The sequence below is a fragment of the Didymella exigua genome, assembly GCF_010094145.1.
Source record: "Didymella exigua CBS 183.55 unplaced genomic scaffold M421scaffold_17, whole genome shotgun sequence".
NCBI classification, from domain to species: Eukaryota; Fungi; Ascomycota; class Dothideomycetes; order Pleosporales; family Didymellaceae; genus Didymella; species Didymella exigua.
The window spans coordinates 249,664-269,711 of record NW_022984791.1 but is presented as its reverse complement, the minus strand read 5'-3'; the positions used below and the strand labels follow the sequence as shown (position 1 = coordinate 269,711).

Below are 20,048 nucleotides of genomic sequence, written 5' to 3'. Positions count from 1 at the left end.
AGGTCTTGGTCTTGCGGGAAACCGCTAGCAATAAGATGGTGTCTGTCTTACGTGCTGCAATGCCGCCATCCTAGGGCCTTTTCGCATCCAGAGATGATCCAACACGCCTGGGACACCTGATCAGAAGAATATCGTTGAAGTATCTCGTCTGTTGCTTATCCAAACTGAGCGACCACACAATATTGCAGGTTACACACTGATCAGCAACCAAGCATCTGGAGCGTTGCCAAGTCGAAGCTTTCAGGCAGCTGCAGAGCAGGGGCGGTGTTCGACAAATCCTAGATAAACAGTGCCGAAGGCCTCAGAGATTTCAGCTCTGACTTGTGTGCATTGCGTAACTTACAAACGGTACGTCCAGGAAAGTAGCCGTCGCCGCGTACGTGGTCCCGGTATGCCACTCTCGTTATCGCGTCGACTTGGCGCCCAGAGCCGTGTACTCCACTCTGCTCGACTACCGGCAGCAGAATCAACCTACCGTACAGATACCGCACCGGGATCGGGCAGGAGTTCGTGATGTGAGAGTATAAGAGGCTCGCTCGAAGCAAGGGCAAGGCCGACCAACCCAGCTTCGCCAAAACACCAGCATGGCGCCTTCTCTGCTTCTAGTCTGCATGGCTGCTGCAGCACTCGCCTCGCACTGCGTCCACGCAGAGCCCTTGCCGCGTCAACACATCTCTTTTCAGGGCCCCTTCGCTGTCGAAGCAGACGGTATCCAAAACATCAATATTGCGTACAACAGTGACCTCGACGGCGAGCTTGCTATAGCGTATGGCGAATGCAATGCTGCAAGCAGGCTTCAGGTCGCACATCACATCGGAAGTACGCATGTTGGCGAGCACCCATCTGCGAAGCGGCACGTTGGCTGGGAGGGCAGCAGACCTACCAAGTTTGTATGGCGGGCTCCTGCAAGGATCGAAAGTGGCTGCCTCCATGCTTTTGTAGGCGATGAGCTGGTCGGACGGTCAAAACAGTTTCAGGTGAGCAGGAGACAACGAAAGAAGAGAGCGACTTTTGCTGAAATCTCGGATCCAATGGGGCCTTGGTTCGACGGAGTTGAGTACTTGAAGCAGAAGAACTCCAACGAAACGTTCGTTGCAGCTACGAAGGAAAAGAAGTTCGGTATCCTTGGCGGTGGCATCTCGGGACTGCTTACTGCTGTAAGTTCTGCAGCTGCATGATATGTCACATCAGATAGCTGACAGCCACTCAGCTGATCCTTGAATCGGTGGGAATTCATCATTGGAAGATCCTAGAGTCATCAGACCGTCTTGGAGGTCGCATGCACACCGCATACTTGAACAAGTCTCGACCCGAAGACTACCAGTATCACGAGCTTGGGCCCATGCGTTTTCCCTACAGCATCCACGATGCAGAGACTAACGAGACCTTTGCAATTGAAGACCAAAAGATGGTCTTTCAGCTTGCCGATATTTTGAATGAGATGAACAAGAACGAGGATCCGGCATTACAGGTCAACTTCATCGACTGGATCCAAACAAGTGACAATGCACCTGTGGCGACATCGCAACGTCGCAAGGACGGGACCGTCCCTGGACGCATGGAGACGAGGCTGAACCCAGAGCTCCTCGATAATGCGAACCTGACTTATTCAAATACCACGGCGGTATACGAGGCGATGGCAGCACTTGACGACTTCAAGGCTTTGACTCCAGAGCGCGTGCGCTTCTATGCCAAGGACGTCTTCCGCGCCCACAAAGAAGCTGTCGAGCAGAGCATGCTCGACTTTAGCGAAGTCGAATATTTGAGGCATGTGATGGGTTACGATGCAAATATCACTGACCAAGTCACCTCTACAGCCGTTTCTTGGCCTATGTGGGAGTTCGAGACCGTCTACTTCATGGCCAACAAGTGGCTCACCATCGACAAAGGAATGAGCCGTCTTCCTGAAGCCTTCCGCCCGCTCGTACAGAACCGCACAAGCTTCAACACGAAGGTGTTTGGCATCAAGCACCACAAGGATTCAAACTCTCTGACCGTTTCGTCACGACCAACCGGAAGTAGCCCATGGACGGCTGATACCACGACCGAAGACTTCGACTACATCTTCAACTCCGTGCCATTCAACCTTCTCCGCTTCTGGGATTTGCCGCCCTACTCCTCCTTGATGAAGCGTGCCATTGAGCGCACGGTATTCGATGGCGCCGTTAAGGTCGCCATGCAATACAAGGAACGCTTCTGGGAGCACCTCGAGCGCCCCATCATTGGAGGCTGCGGACGAGTCGATGTCTACGGCATCGGTCAGATCTGCTACCCGAGCTACAAAATCAACAGTAGCGGCCCAGGTACCATGCTCACCTCGTACATATCATCTTCCGACGCCGTGGTCGCCTGTTCGATGCCCGAAGAGGAGCACATCGCGTACATTCAACGTGCTATGGTCGAGATCCATGGTCCCATTGCCGACGAGATGTGGACAGGCAACTATGCGCGACACTGCTGGGAACAGGATGAGCATCATGCGGGAAGCTGGGCAGTGCCGATTGTACCGCAACAGCAGCTGTACTTACCTGCATTTTGGCAGACCGAGTTCAACACGGTTTTCATCGGAGAGCATACATCGTATACGCACTCATGGGTCTTCAGTGCGCTGGAGAGTGCTGTCAGAGGAAGTGTGCAGATGCTTCTCGACATCGGTCTTGTTGATGAAGCGAAGGAGGTAAATAGGCGTTGGATGGCAAGGTGGATTAATCTTTGATGAGCCATCATTGAATTCGCCTGTTGAGCTGGACCCTCGACTGCTGGAGCTGTTGAATGATTGCAAACAGTGTCTCAGCACGGCCCCGCAGAGGTACCAGAGATGCGATTGCAAGGCCTTCCCGCATTATCTCGTGTCCACGCTGCCACTTTGGACGTCCCTGTCAGATGTCGATGCTGATAGTCGACTCGATCAGACCTCCTCGCTATCAGGAAGCACTTCCGGCCAATCGATAGTTACCACCGTATATCAAGGTCCTTCGTACGCTTTGCGTTACCCCTTGCCGACTCCTTTGACCTCCAAGCGTATTGAGTATTCTGTATTCACCGAAAATCGCAATGCACGTTCTGCACCACGCTTGCGAGATCATCGTTGTGATGCTGATACGCCCGGGAGAGCGGAGGTCTCTCCGCGACATTTAGTATTCGTAAATGACGGCTGCAATGACGTCTGGCGTGTAGTCGGTCTAGAACTAAGTGTAACCCCGCATGCTGGGCTAGAGTGGGTACTTAATGCTCGTACTCACTGCAGAAGCAATCACTCGCAGCTCGCGATCACGCGTCCAAACCCTCGGGACTTGGATACAGTCCTTCACAACGACTCACCTGAACCACACTGCACATATCCACGCCACCATGTCTTCCGAATCTCTCACCCTCATCTCCGCCACTCCCTCGCCGTTCGCGCGCATGAACCGCATTGCGCTGCGTCTAAAAGACATACCGTTCGAGCTCCAAAACGAAATACCATGGGAGTCCCAAACGCAGACGCCCAAATACAACCCGCTTGAAAAACTCCCCATCCTCATATTCCCTAAAAATGACCCGCGCCCCCCCGTCTACGAAAGCGCACACATCCAGACCTACATTGTCGAAAAGTACGCCGACCGCGGCCCAAGACTGATCCCAGCCGACCTCGACGGGAGCCTGCTCGCGAAGCAGATCGTCGTGCTCGGCGTCGGATGTATGGATGCCATGGTGCTCATGCGCTGGGAGGCGCGGCGCGATCAGGCACAGCAGAGTCCGAAGTGGGTTGAGCGGCAGAGTCGCAAAGTGGATGGGGCGTTGCGGGCGTTTAGCGAATATGCGGAGGCGGCAGAGAAGGAGGGCAGGGGGTTTGTGGTCGGGAGCGAGTTGAGTGTGGCGGATATTGCGGTTATTTGTGCCATTGGGTTTATTGATTTTGGAGACGTGAGGCCCGGGTGGAGAGAGAAGTATGCGGTGCTTGCGAGGTATTTCGATCGGCTGGATGCGCGGGAGGAGTTTGAGGAGACGAGGCCCGTTATGTTCAATTTGACGGAGAAGGTTGTCTAGTTGAACTTCTGGGACAGCGGGTTTGGAGGCTGTTGTGAGATGGTTTGGGAGAGGTTCTGTGCACAAACAGTGTGGAAGGCTGAAAGATCCTGAGTTGACTAAATACTCTTCTTCAGCTCTCTGGCCAACAAACACAACAAATATGAGCCCCGTCAACCACTACATCACCCGCGCAGAATGGCAGCGCACCAGCTGCCTCCTCACGTTCCGCATAGACTACTTCTTCCGCACCATCCTACTCCTAACCATGAGCCCCTCCAACCTCACCTCCACCGCAGCACACTACCTCCGGCTAATGGTAGTAGAGCTCAAGGACCAAAGCATCGTGGGTCTTAAGCGCCTCAAGTCGTGGATGCTCTGGCACCGCGAGATGGCGTGGTTCGTCGCCTTGTGCTTGCCTCATCCTGGGATATGCAGCGCGCGCGCCGAGTGGGCGGGCATTATGCGGCCGGAGAGCGAGTTCTGAGACGTTGCGGGCGCGCTGTGCGAGGCGCTGGATGAGGTGAAGGGCCCGGAGGCGTGGGCTTTGGGGGAGCGCAGCGTGGAGGAGATACTGAGGATGATGGATATGCTGAGCCGGCCGTGGAGCACTAGATCGCAGGCAGCTTGAGGATCGCTGGTGCTGGTGCTGGGGGGGGGTGAACAGTGTGTCCGTCTCTCTTTGAACGGTGGGCGGTGATTGGGAGAGGACACTGTGCTGTCTGTCTCACTCAGTATCAAAACGGATTTCACAATGCACATACTCGCCAGTGTATCGTTTTCCCCTTTTAAAAATGTGCTACTCTCCCCGAACTCTCCCATCAAAGATACCAAAAATCAGTCATGTCGACCAAAGTAGAATTCGACGGAAGGGCCTTGCCTAAACACAAGGCAGTTTGCAACAACGCCTTCTCCCACCGCACCCACGACGCCATCTCCAACGGGCTACCCTTTGCCCCGCAAGCACTCTTCTTCGCCCTCGAAGCCGTTGTAGCCCACCCGGCACCGACCAGCAGCACAACCCAGCCCCTGCGAAAGATGCTGACCGAGCTCGAGCAGCACGAGATCGACAGCTACTTTCGCCTCAAAGCGTATATCAACTATCACAGCGATATCGTTCGGAAGGTACGAGCAGTGCAAAGAGCGAAGGGAAGTAGTGATCATGAGCAGTACAGTGCTGGTGTGAGACTGCTGCTTGATGGGGTTACGTTCCGGGATCTGGCCAAGGCGTATTTTGATGTCGTGGGTGAGGTTGAGGAGCGTGTGGTGAGGCGGAAGAGGAAGGGCGTGGTGATGTGGAGTGAGAAGTCGATCGTAGAGGCCGCGGAGAAGGCTCTGAGGTTCTGGGAGGATAATCCGGATGGGTATCCGGCTGAGAAGGAGACTGGGGCTGCGACCGAGAAGGAGACTGGGGCTGCGACCGAGAAATAGGAATGCGGGTTGTATGGGTAGCTGAAAGGGGTAGATGAAATGGAAATGGGTCAAGGAAGTCGGCCGATTGATTGAAGTGTTGCTATACGCTGGCTTTGTCTGTACTCCGTAACGCCTCGTGAAAACAAACTCCAAATTCATCAAATCGTCAAATCCTTGCAATCCCTGCAATCCATCTAGTGGCCACCAGTTGTAGGAAGACCAAGAGAAACCTTGAATGAATCGTAGATCAACCACTGGAACGCGGTCAAAGTACCAATCATGAAGATACGAGTGGGCAGTCCGTTCCACAGACCGCGGAAACCGATGTTTCCGTAGATCCTGGAGATGGCTTGTCCGGCGCCCTCGCCAGCCTTACGATCACTGTTGAGTTTCGATACCATGACATCTGGCGATTGTTAGCTGATGTTCCTTCGGCGATAGTAGAACAACTCCATGACGTACCAGCAGGATGCGACACGACCGCACATCCAACACCCGCGATGTAACCACCCAGGAATGAGACACCCGTCTGCTGAAGCCCGTTGTATGACTCCTTCGGCTTGCCGAGGGTCTTGTAGATCTGTGTCACTGTGGCCTCGAAGGTCGCAAACTTGACCATGGTGTATGGGATCTGGCGTGCCCACAACGGGTACAAGCCCTTGTACAATCCCCCGATACCCTCTTCCTTGATAACCTTGCTCCAGCCCTCTCGTAATGTGTTGGCGAAAGGCGGCATTGTTGTCTGCATGCGGACCTTGATGGCCTCGAGTGGGCACAGCGCAAGATCGGCGAGGAACTCGGCGGAGGCGGAGGCAGCGAGGAAGACGACGGTCTTGGGGGCGCCGGGTGCAAGCTTCTCGCCGTAGAGGTACTTGAAGGCCTCGTAAAAACCGTACTTGCCGGCGCCTTGCAGCGAGTAGCCGACGAAGGTGGGCGACCATCCGAAGAAGACGCCGCGCAGGCCTTCTTTTGAGTAAATCATCTTCCAGGCTTCGGCGTTGGACTTGTACATCTTTGCGTCTACTTGGCGACGACATTTTACCTAAAAAGCGTTAGCAGGCAGTTCTGCTGAGTGCACTGAAGAAGATGTGCATGCTCTTGTTAGGCGCAAGTTGTACTCACCAGATCAAGAGGGGTGACCATGGTGTGTGTAGGTCCACACGCGACGATACCACCGATCGTGCATGCTGCAAAGTAGTTTCCCGAGTAAAGCTCGATCTTCTTCTGGGGCTTCAGCTGGCCAAGTTTGTCTGCCATTGTGTCGTGTGAGAAGCTTCAATTGCTCGTTATCGTGGTATGATTGGCCTGATTATGATGTTGCGTGCTGCTTCCGGCGCGTCGCGAAATTGCAAAAAGAAAGGCTGAAAATCAATCGGGGTATCACAAGTGCTGTACTTGAGGAAAGGTAGGAGTAGAGGAGGTGCGCAGCTATATAACCAATTCACAATGACGGTAGGGTTGCGAAAGTGAATCCGGGCTCTCCGTGACTTCCGTAGTTGCAGCCATGACGTCGTTAGACTGGGGAACTGCTGACACTAAGCTTGATTGGCTGATTCAACACCTTCCGGCAGCAAGCTTCGGAACACTGAGGATGTGACCTCTGTTGAGCCTCTTGATCCAGTGTTTGGTGATCTGGGATGCGCAACCTCGGCCGAACGAAAGGGCGACGTAGGGCCTGTTACGGTGAAGGCCAAGCAAATATATACAATTTGTTGTTCGCACAATCTTCGCAACATTATTGACAACGAAAAATCACCGTAGGTGTATTGAATTTCTATCTATGCTCACGTCCTATACCGTCAAATCTTCCCACCAAATCAACAAATATCGAATGAACACCAGTGCCCGAAGATCCCGAGCCAAACCATGAAACGCAATGTGCTCGACTTTTGCGCCCGTCGACCATTTATGTGCTAGGTGGGTGCCTGCAGAAGCACCGCTAGGCACAAGATGGCCATACATGTATCGTCCCATCCGTAGCGATACATAGATTCGTCCATCTGGCGTGGCAACCAGACGCCAACCAGCCGCGACGGTGAACCATAGGCATATGGATTGCAACAAGTGAGTCGATGTGTGAAAACGCCGACTCGAAAAGTAAGGTACAAGAAGATGGTGTGAACGCCTGCGGAAACCCAAGCCTTGCGCACGGAGATGTAGCGAGCGACGGTAACGAATGTGTTCGAGCGCCATCGTCGTCCAAGAGAAGAGAGCATGCACGTCGTAAGGTGATGAGACATAAGGTAGGCCGGCTCCCTTCTCTCCAACACGTAGGAGGTCGTATACAAAGGAGATGAGATGATGAGTCATGCCGCTTTATCCGCTCGCTCGAGAAGACATGACAAAACAATAGACAAGAAGGATACGATGCTGTGGAAAGCAACGCTAGAGAGGCTGCGAGCGTCCAAGAGGTGTGAGAGGAAGAACACTTATCTCTGTATGAGAGGTTAGCGTCTAGCGCCAGGCGCTGGGGACGCATTTCTGCTTACTCGACCACGTCGCTGACCACCTCCAGCAGCCTGCTGTTGCTGCTGCTGCTGTTGGGTCATGTACATGCCATACTGGGGATACATCTGCGCACCCATACCCGGGGGCATGCCCTGACCGGCTAGGTTGACGGGCTGCATCATGGGCGAACCATTGAAGCCTGGAGCTGCGACCGGGGAGGCATTACGGTAAGCGTCCATACCAGGCTGGAAGCCGTTCATCTGGGGATAGAACTGGCCTTGACGAGCAAGCAACTGTTGATACTGGAGCTGTTGCTGTCCATTCAAAGCTTGCATGTTGGGCATGTACATTGGTCCGCCAGGTGCCATGCCATACTGATCGAAACCATTGGAGTCCATGCTGGAGGTGCGCTGGAGACCGACTGGGTCAAAGCCAGGGGCAGCAGTTCCATAGAAACCTCGGGGCTCGATCTGCGAGCTGTCCCTCGATGCAGATCGGGTAGCCGAGGAGTCGCGGTGACCGGGTCCGCCGCGAGTGGACAAACCTACTTCGTCCATGAGGCGCTTGTAGCCCTGCTGAGGCTGAGCCTTGATGCGTACAAGAACGTTGCGAACGTTCTGCACAACCTCTGCGCGAATCTTCTCGTCAAAGAATGGGGTGGTCAGGACCTTGAAGATGAGGGTGGCACCGCAGTTCTGATCAGACAAGATCTCTTCCAAGACCTGGTCGTTCGGCGAGAAGAAGAGAGCCTGCAGGATGATGTCGCGCGCCTCAGGCTCGTTGCGCTGGTTGATGATCTTCAACACCGTCAGGTAAGCAACCTTATGGGTGCAGAGGTGGACGATGTGAGGAACCAAACGAGGAGCCAGGACAGTGCGCCTCCTGGGAAAAGTGCAAGTGTCCAAGAACCAGGTCAAGAGCAGAGCACCGTTGGCGTTAGTAGCAAGCTGCACGCTGTGAAGGGCAATGGCAGCCGCAACTGTGCGTTGCTGATCCTTGCTGGCGAAGTGGCTCTCCAGACAGGCGCGCATAGCGCGAGCTCCAAAGCGGCCCTGAGCCAGATCCCAGAGGCGGCCGAGCATGACCTCGAAGATGAAGTTGTTGAGATGCTGGTACTTGAGGCATCCCTGCATGACGTAGTTGCCGAATTGGTCGAGGAAGAGGGCCATGGCATATGGGCGGACAGCCTCCACAACCATCTTCTGCATGGTAAGGGTCTTGGAGACATCGATGATCTTTTGGGCAGCCCACGTTCCATTCTTGTGGATACCGATCTTGGCTAGATGAGGTGCGATCTCGCGAAGCATGGCCTCCTTGACCTGCTCAGAGCAGTGTTCGAACAACTTCTGGACAACAGTGTTTCCAAGGTAGTCAGACGAGAGCTCGGCAATCTCGGGAAGCATATTCATGGCAATCGACTCGATCTCCTCGGTAGAGCAAGAACCGTTGTCGATACGCTTACGGATCTCACGCAGTCTCGGCGCGTCGTGAACACGGGTGTGGCTGGGCTCCTCAACAGCGGGGATCTCGTCAACGTAGCTGTTGTACTGAATAGCAGCGTCGACCTGGATCATGATCCTGCCCTGGTCATCGTCCGTTGCGCCCAGATCTTTCACAATCTGGAGAATGTCGCCGCGGATATCCATCAGCTCCGGGGTGGTCAAGGGGGCATTCGCAGTAGCCAGGTGGGCAGTTGTCGCCTTCGCGGTGTTGTTAGCACCGCCAGCACTTTCCGCCTGAGCTTTGGCGTGCGGGTCTGGGCTCGGTGAAGGGAAGAGGCCGTTGTGACCCGGGGTGGCAGCTGCGCTGGGGATCTTAGCATAGCCAATGCGCACGGGACCAGCTCCGGGGAAGATCTCCTTGCCGTTAAGCTGGGACTTGGCCTGAATAGCGCTTTCGAGGCTCTCGAAGTTAACGAAACCGCAGTTCTTGTGTGTCAGAACACGGGTCGATTCGATGGATCCAAAAGTGCTGAAGATGACATTCAGAGACGAGACGGTCGTGGATGAGGGAATGTTGCCAAGCCACAGCGATCGAGTAGGGCCTTCAAGGGTGCCGTCGTCACCAAGGTTGGCACTCGACTCATGTGCATTACGCAGATGCAGGTTCTTGACGGCCTCAGTAAGGTTATATTCAGCGTCCTCGGTTAATTCGGAGGCTCCGAGACGAGTAGGCATGTAGCTTCGCATCAGTCGCTGCTGAGGGGCGTCCAAGACACCGGCGGTCCTGGCGCGAGGGCGAGCGCTCGAAGCGTAGTTGGCAAAAGCCTGGACCTCAAGGTTGTGCTGACGGACAGCCTCGTGGATCAGTAGAGCGTTGGCCTCAGCTGGAGTCATAGCACCGCTGTAGTTGCCGAACTGATCGAGCTCATCCTCATCTTCAGCATACTTTTCCTTCGCGTTGACAGAGTAGGAACGGAAACGATTGGCGCTGTTCATGCTCTGGCCACTGGCATTCCTCTGGCTTTCCAGGAGGAGCTCAATGTCAGAGGGGGCCAATTGAGCGCGCACCGGCTGAGGGGTGTCTACAAGACCGAGGTAGTCAAGGGTCTTGACATCGGTATCAGCAAGCGAGTCCCTCGAGAAGTGAGACTGAGGTGAGCCAGGTCCGTTTGATGGCTGGGAAGCAATGCTGTGAAGAGTGCTGCTGCGATCTCTGTTGCTTGTCCAGCCCGTGGAGAAGATGGAGTTGCCAAAAGGCGAGACTGCGGGAGGGAGATATCCCGGACGTTGAGGCATGGAGCCAGCACGAAGGCGTGACAAGAGTACCGACTTGGCAGCGGCGTTGGTAGAACCAGGGGCAGCGAAGCCGCCACTGCTCTCGGTAGGTGTGGCTGGGCCGGGCTTGAAGGGGCTTGTCGAGGGTGTAGGGCGGGAGGTCTTGGGCAGGAGAGAGTTGGAGTTGGGCATAGACATTAAGCCACTGGGTGCTGCGGAGGGAGAGAAGCGTGAAGGTAGAGTGCCAGCGCGGGTGCGGCGAGTAGATGTCTGGGAGGCTGACGTGGGCTCCGGCATAGTGTGCTGTTCGAAGGCAGGGAAGCTGTCGCCGCTGGGAGACTCGGGAATGGTCTCACGCAATGGCGTGGAGTTGCCGCTGGTAGGAGGTCCCCACATTTGTGGGGTCAGTCCCTCTTGTGCTTGGATCTCGCGTGCACTGGCGTTCCAGGTTAGCAGGCATGACATGTTGTTTCAGGAGTGCGACAAACCGTTTAGAAAATAGCCGACCGCCAAAGTCGTGCGACGGGGATCCGGAGCCCAAACGTGCGCCTGCAGCTGCCGCTCCCAGGGGATTGGAGGTGCTGGGAGGGAAACGGCCGCCAGACGGAGGCTCGACGGGCGATGCCGCGCCGCTGGAGGAGGCAGAGTGCGGGGCGTTGGAACTCAGCTGGGGCAGGTACGCCAGGTTAATGTGGTGTTCGGGGCGCGAAGTCGGAGCCATTATGGATTATAGATGCTGTCTGTCGACTGTGCAGTAGATGTGGAGTAGCTGTGGTGTGTGTGGAGGGTGGGTGCGCAGGTGGTTGGTGCCGGCCAAAGAGGGTGTGGTCGCTCAGCGCAGGCCTGTGCAAGGGGCTTTCAAGCAGAGACGCCCTTGGGACCCAGTCCGTCGATGCGTGTTGTGCAGATGCAGATGACGCGTGCTTTCCACAGGTTCGCAGCGTACAGCGCTCTTTCGAGAGTGCTTGGCGGGATGTCGCGGCTGGTGCTCGTATGTGCGGGGATATGGAGGTCTCAAGGAGCCTCACAGCGTGTCGAGGAGCGGCGCACGCGGTCCGCGAAGGCGACGAGTGCCAAAAGGAGTGTTTTGCAGAGCCCGCTGGTCGCAACGAAGCGCGTCGGTGCTGGGGCTGGCGGGCGCCGATGCAATAAACAGCCACGTCGAGGGTGCTGGAGAAGAACGAAGGAAAGATAGGATTAGGCAGAGGGGATCTGATCAGACACAAGCGCTCATGGAAGACGGCGGTCCAGCAGCAGCAGCGATGGGGCGGGAAGTGCAGGGCAAGATGGTGCGTGAGGTGATGGAGGTGAGTCTCGCCTAGCGAGGGCCGTCTCCACGAGTCTAGCGCAGGAGCACGTTCACCCACAACGTAACAGCGAGCAGAGGGCGGAGGGCTGAAGGGCCAATGCACGAATCCTGCGCGATGGACGAGGGGGTGATCGCAGGTGCTCACGGATAGGTATCCTTGAGGTGCTCAGACACGACTTCCAGCAATTTCTGTTCATCACGCAGCAATAGGGGGCTCCTTCAGTGTCCTCCGCGAATCTCTCCCTGGTTGGCCCGCGAGAATGGTTAATAGGCCGAACTGAAACGTTCAGAGGCGCGTCGCACCTCCAATCTGACGTGGACGCTCGCAGCTTTGTTGTTGCCATGTGTCCTCATTGGCCTGCTGCTGCCAAAATTCTCACAAACACGCGTCGGTATCCCGCATGGTGGGAGACATGGTGAGGGAGAAACTAGACGTTTGGCCGCTGCCGTGTGTCAGCACGAGAACTCATTTTCTGGCATCGCAAAAGGCAACCAGACCTGCCTGCGGGCATCCAATCGTGAATTCACAGTCTTCAGCCCCGAGTCACATACAGATGGGCGGTCCAGGATAAGCATTGAAACATTGTCTTCTAGAAGCAGGTGCGAGTTCATGCCACGGTCCCGTCTGCTCCAGTGTTCGTCATGCTGGACAGCTCTACAGGCAGACTAAAAGAGACTAGGCGGCATCGACCGTTGTCAATCCCAGACTGGCGCTATGTTTCAAGTGTCTGAGCCTCTGAGGGCCGTTCTGCGCCAGAGCAAAAACGATCTCCGTGACTTGGCGTAGTCTTCCTGAACCACTGGGCGCGTCATTGAACATTTCGCAGGCGCGTGCACCGCGCAGTGACTGCACCTTCATCTCCCCACAATTTGTGCACACCACCACGACGGCACGTGAAACACGCAGCATAAACAGCGACAGCGCCGAATCCAACATACCCCGGGCGCCCGTTTACCGAACGATAGTCGGCGCATTCATGGACGCCTTCGAGAAGACGTCGCGCGACCCTTGACCGCTGTTTGTTCTGCCGTGAACGCGCCATCGGCACCTCCGCTTCGCCGCAGAGCGCACCCCTCCGTCTGCCTCTGCCCCACACTTTGCTGTGCCCTGTCAGTGCATCTCGTGCCTGTCCATCTACCCAGAATGCCCTCCGAGGCGCCAGAGCCCGTGGTGCTGGACGATGCGCCTCCCGTCGAGCATCACGAGGAGTCTGGCGCATCTGATGACGATGCAGGGGAGAGCGAAGCCGAGGCGCCAGTCGACCTCATGGTCACTTCTCGAGCCAGACGGTCAAATGCCGGAAACCGCATGTCGACGCTGCTCGCCAAGCAGGCCGAAGAAGAGGAGTGGGGCGAAGAATGGGAAGAGGTTGCAAACGAGGAGGAGTTCAGGGGCGGCGATGTGAACGAGCAAGAGGACTACAACATGGACTCGTCGTCGTCAGAAGAAGATAACGATACTGCAGACGACGACGATGCGGGCGAGAAGGAACTGCGCAAAGCCGAGCGACAGGAACGTACCAAGAAGCGCAAAACAGCCACGAACCCTTTCGCTGCACGTCTCGCTACCGCTGCACGCAAGAAAGTCAGAATCGGCCCCACACCAACTGAGTCCACGCCGTCTGCGCCAGCGCGACCGAAAAAAAAGTCCGAGAGGGCATCATGGATACCCACAGAAGAGGACGGACCGATACGAACCTCATCAAGGAAACAGACAGTGGCGAACAAGGAAAGCACGTTGGCAAAGCTGCAAGAGAAGGACAGGCGGCGAGACGACACCCTGGCTATGATGAAAGCTGCCGAGGCCCGCAAGAAGAAGCAGGAGGCACCACCTTTGACGCAGGCGGAACGCCTAGCTGAAGCTGCGCGACAAGAGAGAATCAACAAGAAGACGCTGCATAGATGGGAGGAGGCCGAGGAGGCACGAGCTGCTGAGCGGCAGGCCAAGATCGATGCGTTGAAAAACCGCCAGATCGATGGCCCATTCATCCGATACTACAGTGGGCCCGCAATTTATGTGGACGACAAGCTCAAGTATACAGGGAAGGATGCACCCACGCTCGAGCACCTAGAGGAGAAGCTCAACAAGGAGCCTTCAGCGGCAGCAGAAACACAAGTCGCACAGCCTGACTCCGCTGAGCAGACAACCACCGCAGCCGCCGAGCCACAGACGCCACACGATGAAAGCACGGGACCGCAGCTACCGCCTACGAGTTCCCCAGAAATGTTTTCGATGCCCACTTCTCAGTCGTTCCAGCAAGACACACAGACCCCATGGGCTGCTGGCTCTCAAGGTGCCAATGGAGACGTCTTCATGGGTGGTGATGTGTTCATGGGCTCTTCCCATGGCCTGTCGTCGTACAACAGCGACAACAACCACAACATCGCGTTTGCACCGCCACAGAACCAAGATTCGTTCCTATATGGCTTAGACCAATATATAACGGGCCAAAATCAACGAGGCCAGCCCTCTTCGTCCGAATTCCCTCCAAACCCCTTCTCTCAACCGCAGTCCCAGCCACAGTACACAACATCGTTCTCTCCACATCCTTCGCTGAGCGACCCCCTCCTCACCCAGGGAACCAACAACGTCGGCCAACAAGCCCTCCTCTCACAATTCCAACGGCCCAGCCTGCCCCCTCAGCCACCACGCCGCAAAATAATCAGGCGAGCAATGCGGAACCTCCTTATCCTCTCTTCCTTCCCGAACCTCGACGCCCCGCCAACATCCTCACGCGCACGCACCGCCGCGTCGATGCTGAAGGACAAGGACCGCTCAGCGCTCATCCAGCTGTGCAAAACCCTGTTCAACTGGAGTGAGCAAGACGCCACGCTGTTCGTGAGCAACATGCTCCTCGGCCAGGCAGCCAAGACACAGAAAGCGAAGGAGGCACATGACGCCTCGCTCCGGCCGACGAAGCAGCTCTGCGCCGTCACCAACGCCGTGGCGCGCTACCGGGATCCAGAAACAGGCATTGCATATCGCGACGCGCGGGCCTTCGGCGTGCTGAGAGGCGTCGTCGGCGGCGGATTTGTATGGAGCGGCGATCTGGGGTGTTACGTCGGCGGGCGAGCGAAGCCGCTGGAGAGCATGGGCGGGAAGGGATTCCTGGGCATGCCGCCCGCGGCGGGCGTGCCGAGGCGGTTCCTCGAGATGAGTAAGGTGAGCGCTCCTGCGCCGGTGCAGATGCCCGTCACGCCGGCTCCGGTCATACCTGTGGGAACGACCACTGCGGCGCCTGTAGGTGGTGCTATTAAGAAAGAGACACCTGCTCCAGCGGCTTGAGCGATGCGCAGATACTGTAGACTCTTCTGTACAACACCGTTCAAAGAACAAGACATTACATAGACCTAATCCAGCTTCCAACAAGATAGACCCGATCCCTACGATGCGGACCCTTGCGGACCACTGACGTCCCACAGCGACGCCAAGTTCGCCGTACAACTCCACGCCGTCTCATCACCATCACATCATCGCGGCCCCCAGCATCCCATCCAACACGCACATCTCACCTCCTTACCTCCTCCCACTCCGCGAGCTTTATCGTCATGCGCTCTTCACCGTTCAACCCACCTCACCTCCGCATAGCAGAGCCCCACGCCCCGTTATCAAATGCCCCCCCCCCCCCCCCTCTCTCTACGCTGATCATGGATATGGATGTACAGATGCCAGTCCTCCTTAGTATATTTGCGCTAGCGAGTGTGAAATTCGATCATAGGAACAGAAACCAGTTCTTAGTCACACCAAGGGGATGGAGACTTCGGGATAGATAGACCTCGAAGATTCAAAACCGAGGCACTGGTGTCCAATTTACTTTTTCTGTGGTCGGAGAGTTCAGAATGAGCTCGGTGCTAGACCAGCGCGGCTGGTTAGTGTGAAGGGTACTGATCGGGGGCGGTAGTAGGCGCGTGCTAGAAAGCGCGTGGTAAAGGAGCTTAAGAAGGTAAGCGTGAAGTGGGCTTCGTGTAGGAGGGTACGGTCTGGGCAGTTGGAGTCAGTAACGAGCATCGACAATGCAGGCTCAAGGGACTGGGCATAGCGCCTCCCGCAGCAGAGTAACCTTGGGCGTTTGTTACGGGTGCAAGCTGTGCGTTGCAGTCCTCACACGACATCCACGCGAGGACGCTGTCTTCCTCCTAGATCACTTGGTGATTGGAGCCACAAGTTCGTTCCCAGGTGCTCCAAGTACTCTATCACGCTTGATATCTCCACAACTCAGCGTCGATTACCACGCTCACTGACAGCAGCACAGCAAGTTGTAGGTGTGAGAGAGACCAGGAGGTTGTGTCTGACACATGAACATTAATATTAAGAGGACCTCCGATATCTAGCGCATCCAAACACCTCACTGCAAGCCCTGCCACATTAATGCTGCCACACCCACAGCCAGCGACCCACTGACCGAAAGACCCGCGGGCGCCGCACCCTGGACGTTTGCAGTTGGTGTAGCCTCACCTTCAGAAGCACGCTTGGCGTCGACATTGGTGCCGGACGCCGTAGCAGATGGCAGCGAGCCAGTATCGGAGAGCGAAGCACTGCCCGAAGGCGCGGAGGAAGACGACGGCTTCGGACACGGATTCTCGTACACATACTGCTCGGGCGCGCCACTGCACGTGCCTGCCTTCGCAGCGTCGTACGTGCCGCTCGGATACATCCAGCAGGTTCCCGAGGCGAACGGGGAGTTGTCCGAGTTGCGCGGGTTGAAGACGACGTAGGCGCAGGACTCGGACTGTGCGCACTGCGACAGGCAGTTGGTCGCGCCTCCGCTGGCAGTGCAAGTAGACCAGCAGTCATCATCGGGCGTGGGATAGGCGCACACGGAGGCCAGCGCAGACGGCGATGCCGTCGCCGTGCACGCTCCCGAGGTGGGCGTTGGCTCGGCGCACTGGGGCTTGTCAAAGACGGAGAGATAGTCGCAGCCCGTTGTGCCAGCGCTCTCATCGAATGCCTCGTCTGGATACAGCCAGCACGTGCCGGTGCCGGTGTAGGGGTTTCCAGCTGCGAAGATGACAAAGTTGCATGGTTGGTGCGCGTTGCAGTACTCCCAGCAGTGGGCTTTTCCTAAGCTGGCGACAGCGAACGCGGAGCCTGGCTTCTTGTAGTCGCAGAGAGTGGTGATGAGAGATGCTGTGCAGTTGGATACTTCAGGAGTTGGTTCGGGATACCGTTGGACGGTTGTAGTGGCCTCGACGCCTCCTGTAGCTTGTCGCAAGCCCTGCGCAAGAACAACCGGTGCGAGGGCGATCGATGCCCAGAAATGAGTGGTCTTCATGTTCTTAACGAGCGTGGTGGAGTTATACTCTGCAAGGTAACTATGTTGAAAATCCGGGGTGGCGCTATGTTTGATTTATATAAGGCTTACATGGCACGCCTGAGTTGACTCTAGATTTGTAGACCTTGACGGAGCTGCCTAATCAAGGCAAGGGCATTCCTACCAGTCAGCTTCTAAGTAGTCACGGCTGAGGTGCTGCGTCGTTCAGGCCGAGCGATGTTGCAGTGCAGCAACTGCTCTTTTTCTTTCTAATAGAGCCTCACTGCTGATGCAGGTCAATAGAATTACCAGCAGAGTTACGACGGTAGGTAGCATCGCAACATGGAGAAGTTTTGGTAAATCTAGGCGTGCCACGCTAGCACTCTTAAGGACCAGCCCGAAATTGTTTCTTTAATTATAATTCTGCATTCACGCGACCCTCTTACACAAGTGCACGAGGGTCTCGACCTTCATCCACGCTGCAACGATAGGACCTGAGCATTTGTCTGTTGTCGCCGGCGAGTGCGAGTCTGGCCCTCCCTTCATCGTCATCATCCGACGTACAAAGCACCGTACGAAGCAATGTTGGTGAAAACCACTGAACAGGCTCGATTCCGACGTGATCAGACGACTATCACAAGACCACATCGTCAGCTGAGCGCCGTGCAGAAAAGTACGACCGAGCTTCTTGACCACGGCCTCATGCGGAGCTGGTTCCTCATCCTCGCTTCCAGACACGTCGGCACCCCAACCCTCGTAAATTGTCATTATCTCGTGTACCTGCGCAGGGCTGGAATATCCTCGCTCACGCTCGAGAGTCTTGTTCGGTCTCAGAGGCAGATCGTCGAAGATGTAGGATAGCTCCAACTCCAGCTCTATACCATCTTTCGCAAGTCAGACAATGCAGCAGCATCACGATTATGAGAGATTAGTAGGGGGCTAGACTTCCTCTTTGAGAGCGCCCGTCTGGTCCAGGGATTCCTAAGACGCAGCGATCCCGTAGTCGTGCCAGAGGAGGAAGCTGTAAGGTTCCAGCGACGTCCAACTTTCAACAGGAAGGGGAAGACTCCCCCAACTCAGGGCCGCTCGACGTCTGCCCCAGCGCCTTGTTCGACTTCAGTACAAGGGTTTGGCAAAGCGCAGGCTACGAACGGCCATCCAGGATCATTCTCAGAATGCGTGTTGCGGCTACAGACCATCGTGTTTGTGCTCGTGGCGCACGACTTGCCCGAGTCCTCGCCAACATTGATGGGGATGAACACAGATGCAGCCAGAGCTCTAGCTGCCTGCCCGAACAATTTCGTCCTACGGGTGACGCTTACGGACAAGTGCCCAGTTTCAAAACCCTCGGCGTCGCGATGGCCAGTGGAAGAGCCGAACGAAAAAAAAGGATCCAGAAAGCTTGCGGGAAGCCTTTGGGTAGTTGGCGCGGCCATGCCAGTAGCCAGAGGGTTGACGATGCCGCTGAGCGCACGGAGAGCATCTGCAACATTGCGCAACGTGCGCGTAGAAGTCTTCGGAGAGCTTCTGGTAAGCACAGTACGATGCTGAAAGATCGTCAAGCGATTCTGGCAGGCGACTGGTGTGACAGTTGTCGCCAGGGCGTATGAGGTACTTCAGGTGATTGTCCGATACCATACCTTTCTCTGCCTCAATCCTAGCGAGCTCGTACTCTCTCCCATGTCTATCGTCAATCGCTTTCTTGAGGTGTTGTACAAGTTCCTGCTTCGGCATAGTAGGGTTCGGCAGGATTTGTGGCAAGAAAGGAGACATGTAGAACATGAACAGGCAAGGCGACTCCAGCCGCTGTTTGAAGTCGAAGTCCTGGAAGTACTCGAAGAAGGCTGGTGCGTGCTCTACCAGTCCCTGTTTGAAGTCGAAGTCCTGGAAGTACTCGAAGAAGGCTGGTGCGTGCTCTACCAGTCCCTGTTTGAAGTCGAAGTCCTGGAAGTACTCGAAGAAGGCTGGTGCGTGCTCTACCAGTCCCTGTAATGCATCCTCAATCTCGAGGGCCGTAAGTAAGATGCACTCAGAGATCGGTGTAGGTTTTCGATACACACCATCCAAGATCTCAATCTTACTGAGATCGTCTGGCGCATCGTCGTACTGTTTGTAGACCGCAAAGGCAATCTCGGGATGTTGTGAGAGGTAGAGGTGGTCGCCACGAATTGGTATGTCTGCGCACAACACTGCATCTCCTCCCGCGCAAGGCGCATAGTGTGGCTCATCGAGAAAAGTGGATTTCTTGATCTGGTGGAAGACTTGGCCAGTGGAAGGTGCCTTCCGAGTGTGGGCGAGTTCTTGTACGCTGCCCTGTTTCAAACATTCGTTGTCCTCCCGGAGTGCTGAGATCTCGGCCATCAGGCTTTGCGTATCATGAACTCTGTTGTCGATTCTGACTGAGGTCCAAGTCGAGATAGCGAACTTACTGAGGGGGTGCGTTTGAAACCACCTGGAAACGGCGAGCTTTGTGACATGGGTTTAGACATTCCCATATCTCTACTGTCCACGTACCGAGCGTTATCTGTGAATTGTGTCCTTTTCGCTTCACTTTGCACTCGAGGATTTTGTAGGTAATTCTAAGTAGACACCTCATCAAGAAAAGTAGCGTTCGCTTACAAAAACAGAACGCTGTTCAATGTCGACTTCGTATTTTGTATGCAGATGGAGTGGGATGGAACTACATTATAACGACTTGACAGAGGAGATTGAGAGATGCACGACCGAGGTCAACAACCTGGCAGATGCTGGATCACGCGCCGAGCAACACGATGTGCATCTCGAGGTCCAGAGTCTGAAAGAGGAAGTAAGAATCTCGAGTGCCGTTACGCAAACCCTCGAAAGCATTGTTCGAGAGATGCGAGCTCTTATCATAAGTATGCTGAAAGTCCATGTCACAGC

At 55.7% G+C, this 20,048-nt stretch overlaps 9 protein-coding genes across 9 annotated transcripts; 3 read left to right on the top strand and 6 right to left on the bottom strand.

The window, feature by feature from the left end:
• Positions 1 to 611: 611 nt before the first annotated feature.
• M421DRAFT_65692 (L-amino-acid oxidase) lies at positions 612 to 2,716 on the top strand (the record flags this gene model as incomplete). The annotated part of the gene is made up of 2 exons (XM_033596256.1): positions 612 to 1,157; positions 1,211 to 2,716. 2 exons carry the CDS (start codon positions 612 to 614, stop codon positions 2,714 to 2,716), a joined length of 2,052 nt encoding a protein of 683 aa, XP_033447614.1.
• Positions 2,717 to 3,351: 635 nt separating this feature from the next.
• Positions 3,352 to 4,029, top strand: M421DRAFT_93230 (glutathione S-transferase domain-containing protein; the record flags this gene model as incomplete). The annotated part of the gene is made up of 1 exon (XM_033598097.1): positions 3,352 to 4,029. The coding sequence occupies one exon, from the start codon at positions 3,352 to 3,354 to the stop codon at positions 4,027 to 4,029; it is 678 nt and encodes a 225-aa protein (XP_033447613.1).
• Positions 4,030 to 4,922: 893 nt separating this feature from the next.
• Positions 4,923 to 5,703, bottom strand: M421DRAFT_177774 (uncharacterized protein). Its single transcript, XM_033587858.1, has one exon. The coding sequence runs from the start codon at positions 5,578 to 5,580 to the stop codon at positions 4,954 to 4,956; it is 627 nt and encodes a 208-aa protein (XP_033447612.1). The 5' UTR covers positions 5,581 to 5,703; the 3' UTR covers positions 4,923 to 4,953.
• On the bottom strand, positions 5,478 to 6,898 carry M421DRAFT_421765 (mitochondrial phosphate carrier protein). The gene is made up of 3 exons (XM_033592937.1): positions 6,544 to 6,898; positions 5,884 to 6,463; positions 5,478 to 5,827 (listed from the first exon to the last, which is right to left on the bottom strand). Exons 1-3 carry the CDS (start codon positions 6,676 to 6,678, stop codon positions 5,616 to 5,618), a joined length of 927 nt encoding a protein of 308 aa, XP_033447611.1. The 5' UTR covers positions 6,679 to 6,898; the 3' UTR covers positions 5,478 to 5,615.
• Positions 6,899 to 7,764: 866 nt separating this feature from the next.
• On the bottom strand, positions 7,765 to 11,443 carry M421DRAFT_177749 (uncharacterized protein). Its single transcript, XM_033587857.1, has 2 exons — positions 11,075 to 11,443; positions 7,765 to 11,022 (listed from the first exon to the last, which is right to left on the bottom strand). Exons 1-2 carry the CDS (start codon positions 11,305 to 11,307, stop codon positions 7,869 to 7,871), a joined length of 3,387 nt encoding a protein of 1,128 aa, XP_033447610.1. The 5' UTR covers positions 11,308 to 11,443; the 3' UTR covers positions 7,765 to 7,868.
• Positions 11,444 to 12,470: 1,027 nt separating this feature from the next.
• On the bottom strand, positions 12,471 to 12,935 carry M421DRAFT_177741 (uncharacterized protein). Its single transcript, XM_033587856.1, has one exon. The coding sequence runs from the start codon at positions 12,830 to 12,832 to the stop codon at positions 12,572 to 12,574; it is 261 nt and encodes an 86-aa protein (XP_033447609.1). The 5' UTR covers positions 12,833 to 12,935; the 3' UTR covers positions 12,471 to 12,571.
• M421DRAFT_421763 (YL1-domain-containing protein) lies at positions 12,668 to 15,261 on the top strand. The gene has a single exon (XM_033592936.1). It carries the CDS (start codon positions 13,040 to 13,042, stop codon positions 15,179 to 15,181), a length of 2,142 nt encoding a protein of 713 aa, XP_033447608.1. The 5' UTR covers positions 12,668 to 13,039; the 3' UTR covers positions 15,182 to 15,261.
• Positions 15,262 to 16,241: 980 nt separating this feature from the next.
• Positions 16,242 to 17,177, bottom strand: M421DRAFT_65359 (uncharacterized protein; the record flags this gene model as incomplete). The annotated part of the gene is made up of 1 exon (XM_033596237.1): positions 16,242 to 17,177. A coding segment is annotated over one exon (936 nt), but the record flags the coding sequence as incomplete, so codon positions are not given.
• A 1,023-nt stretch (positions 17,178 to 18,200) lies between these two features.
• M421DRAFT_177608 (uncharacterized protein) lies at positions 18,201 to 19,685 on the bottom strand. Its single transcript, XM_033587855.1, has one exon. It carries the CDS (start codon positions 19,506 to 19,508, stop codon positions 18,486 to 18,488), a length of 1,023 nt encoding a protein of 340 aa, XP_033447606.1. The 5' UTR covers positions 19,509 to 19,685; the 3' UTR covers positions 18,201 to 18,485.
• Positions 19,686 to 20,048: the final 363 nt, after the last annotated feature.

Coding starts and splice junctions, on each gene's coding strand:
- M421DRAFT_177774 (XM_033587858.1), bottom strand. CDS start 5,580: ATGAATTTGGAGTTTGTTTTCACGAGGCGTTACGGAGTACAGACAAAG.
- M421DRAFT_421765 (XM_033592937.1), bottom strand. CDS start 6,678: ATGGCAGACAAACTTGGCCAGCTGAAGCCCCAGAAGAAGATCGAGCTT. Junction 6,464..6,543: donor TGGTCACCCCTCTTGATCTG/GTGAGTACAACT, acceptor AACGCTTTTTAG/GTAAAATGTCGTCGCCAAGT. Junction 5,828..5,883: donor GGTCGTGTCGCATCCTGCTG/GTACGTCATGGA, acceptor AACAATCGCCAG/ATGTCATGGTATCGAAACTC.
- M421DRAFT_177749 (XM_033587857.1), bottom strand. CDS start 11,307: ATGGCTCCGACTTCGCGCCCCGAACACCACATTAACCTGGCGTACCTG. Junction 11,023..11,074: donor GGTCGGCTATTTTCTAAACG/GTTTGTCGCACT, acceptor CTGGAACGCCAG/TGCACGCGAGATCCAAGCAC.
- M421DRAFT_177741 (XM_033587856.1), bottom strand. CDS start 12,832: ATGTTGGATTCGGCGCTGTCGCTGTTTATGCTGCGTGTTTCACGTGCC.
- M421DRAFT_421763 (XM_033592936.1), top strand. CDS start 13,040: ATGCCCTCCGAGGCGCCAGAGCCCGTGGTGCTGGACGATGCGCCTCCC.
- M421DRAFT_177608 (XM_033587855.1), bottom strand. CDS start 19,508: ATGGCCGAGATCTCAGCACTCCGGGAGGACAACGAATGTTTGAAACAG.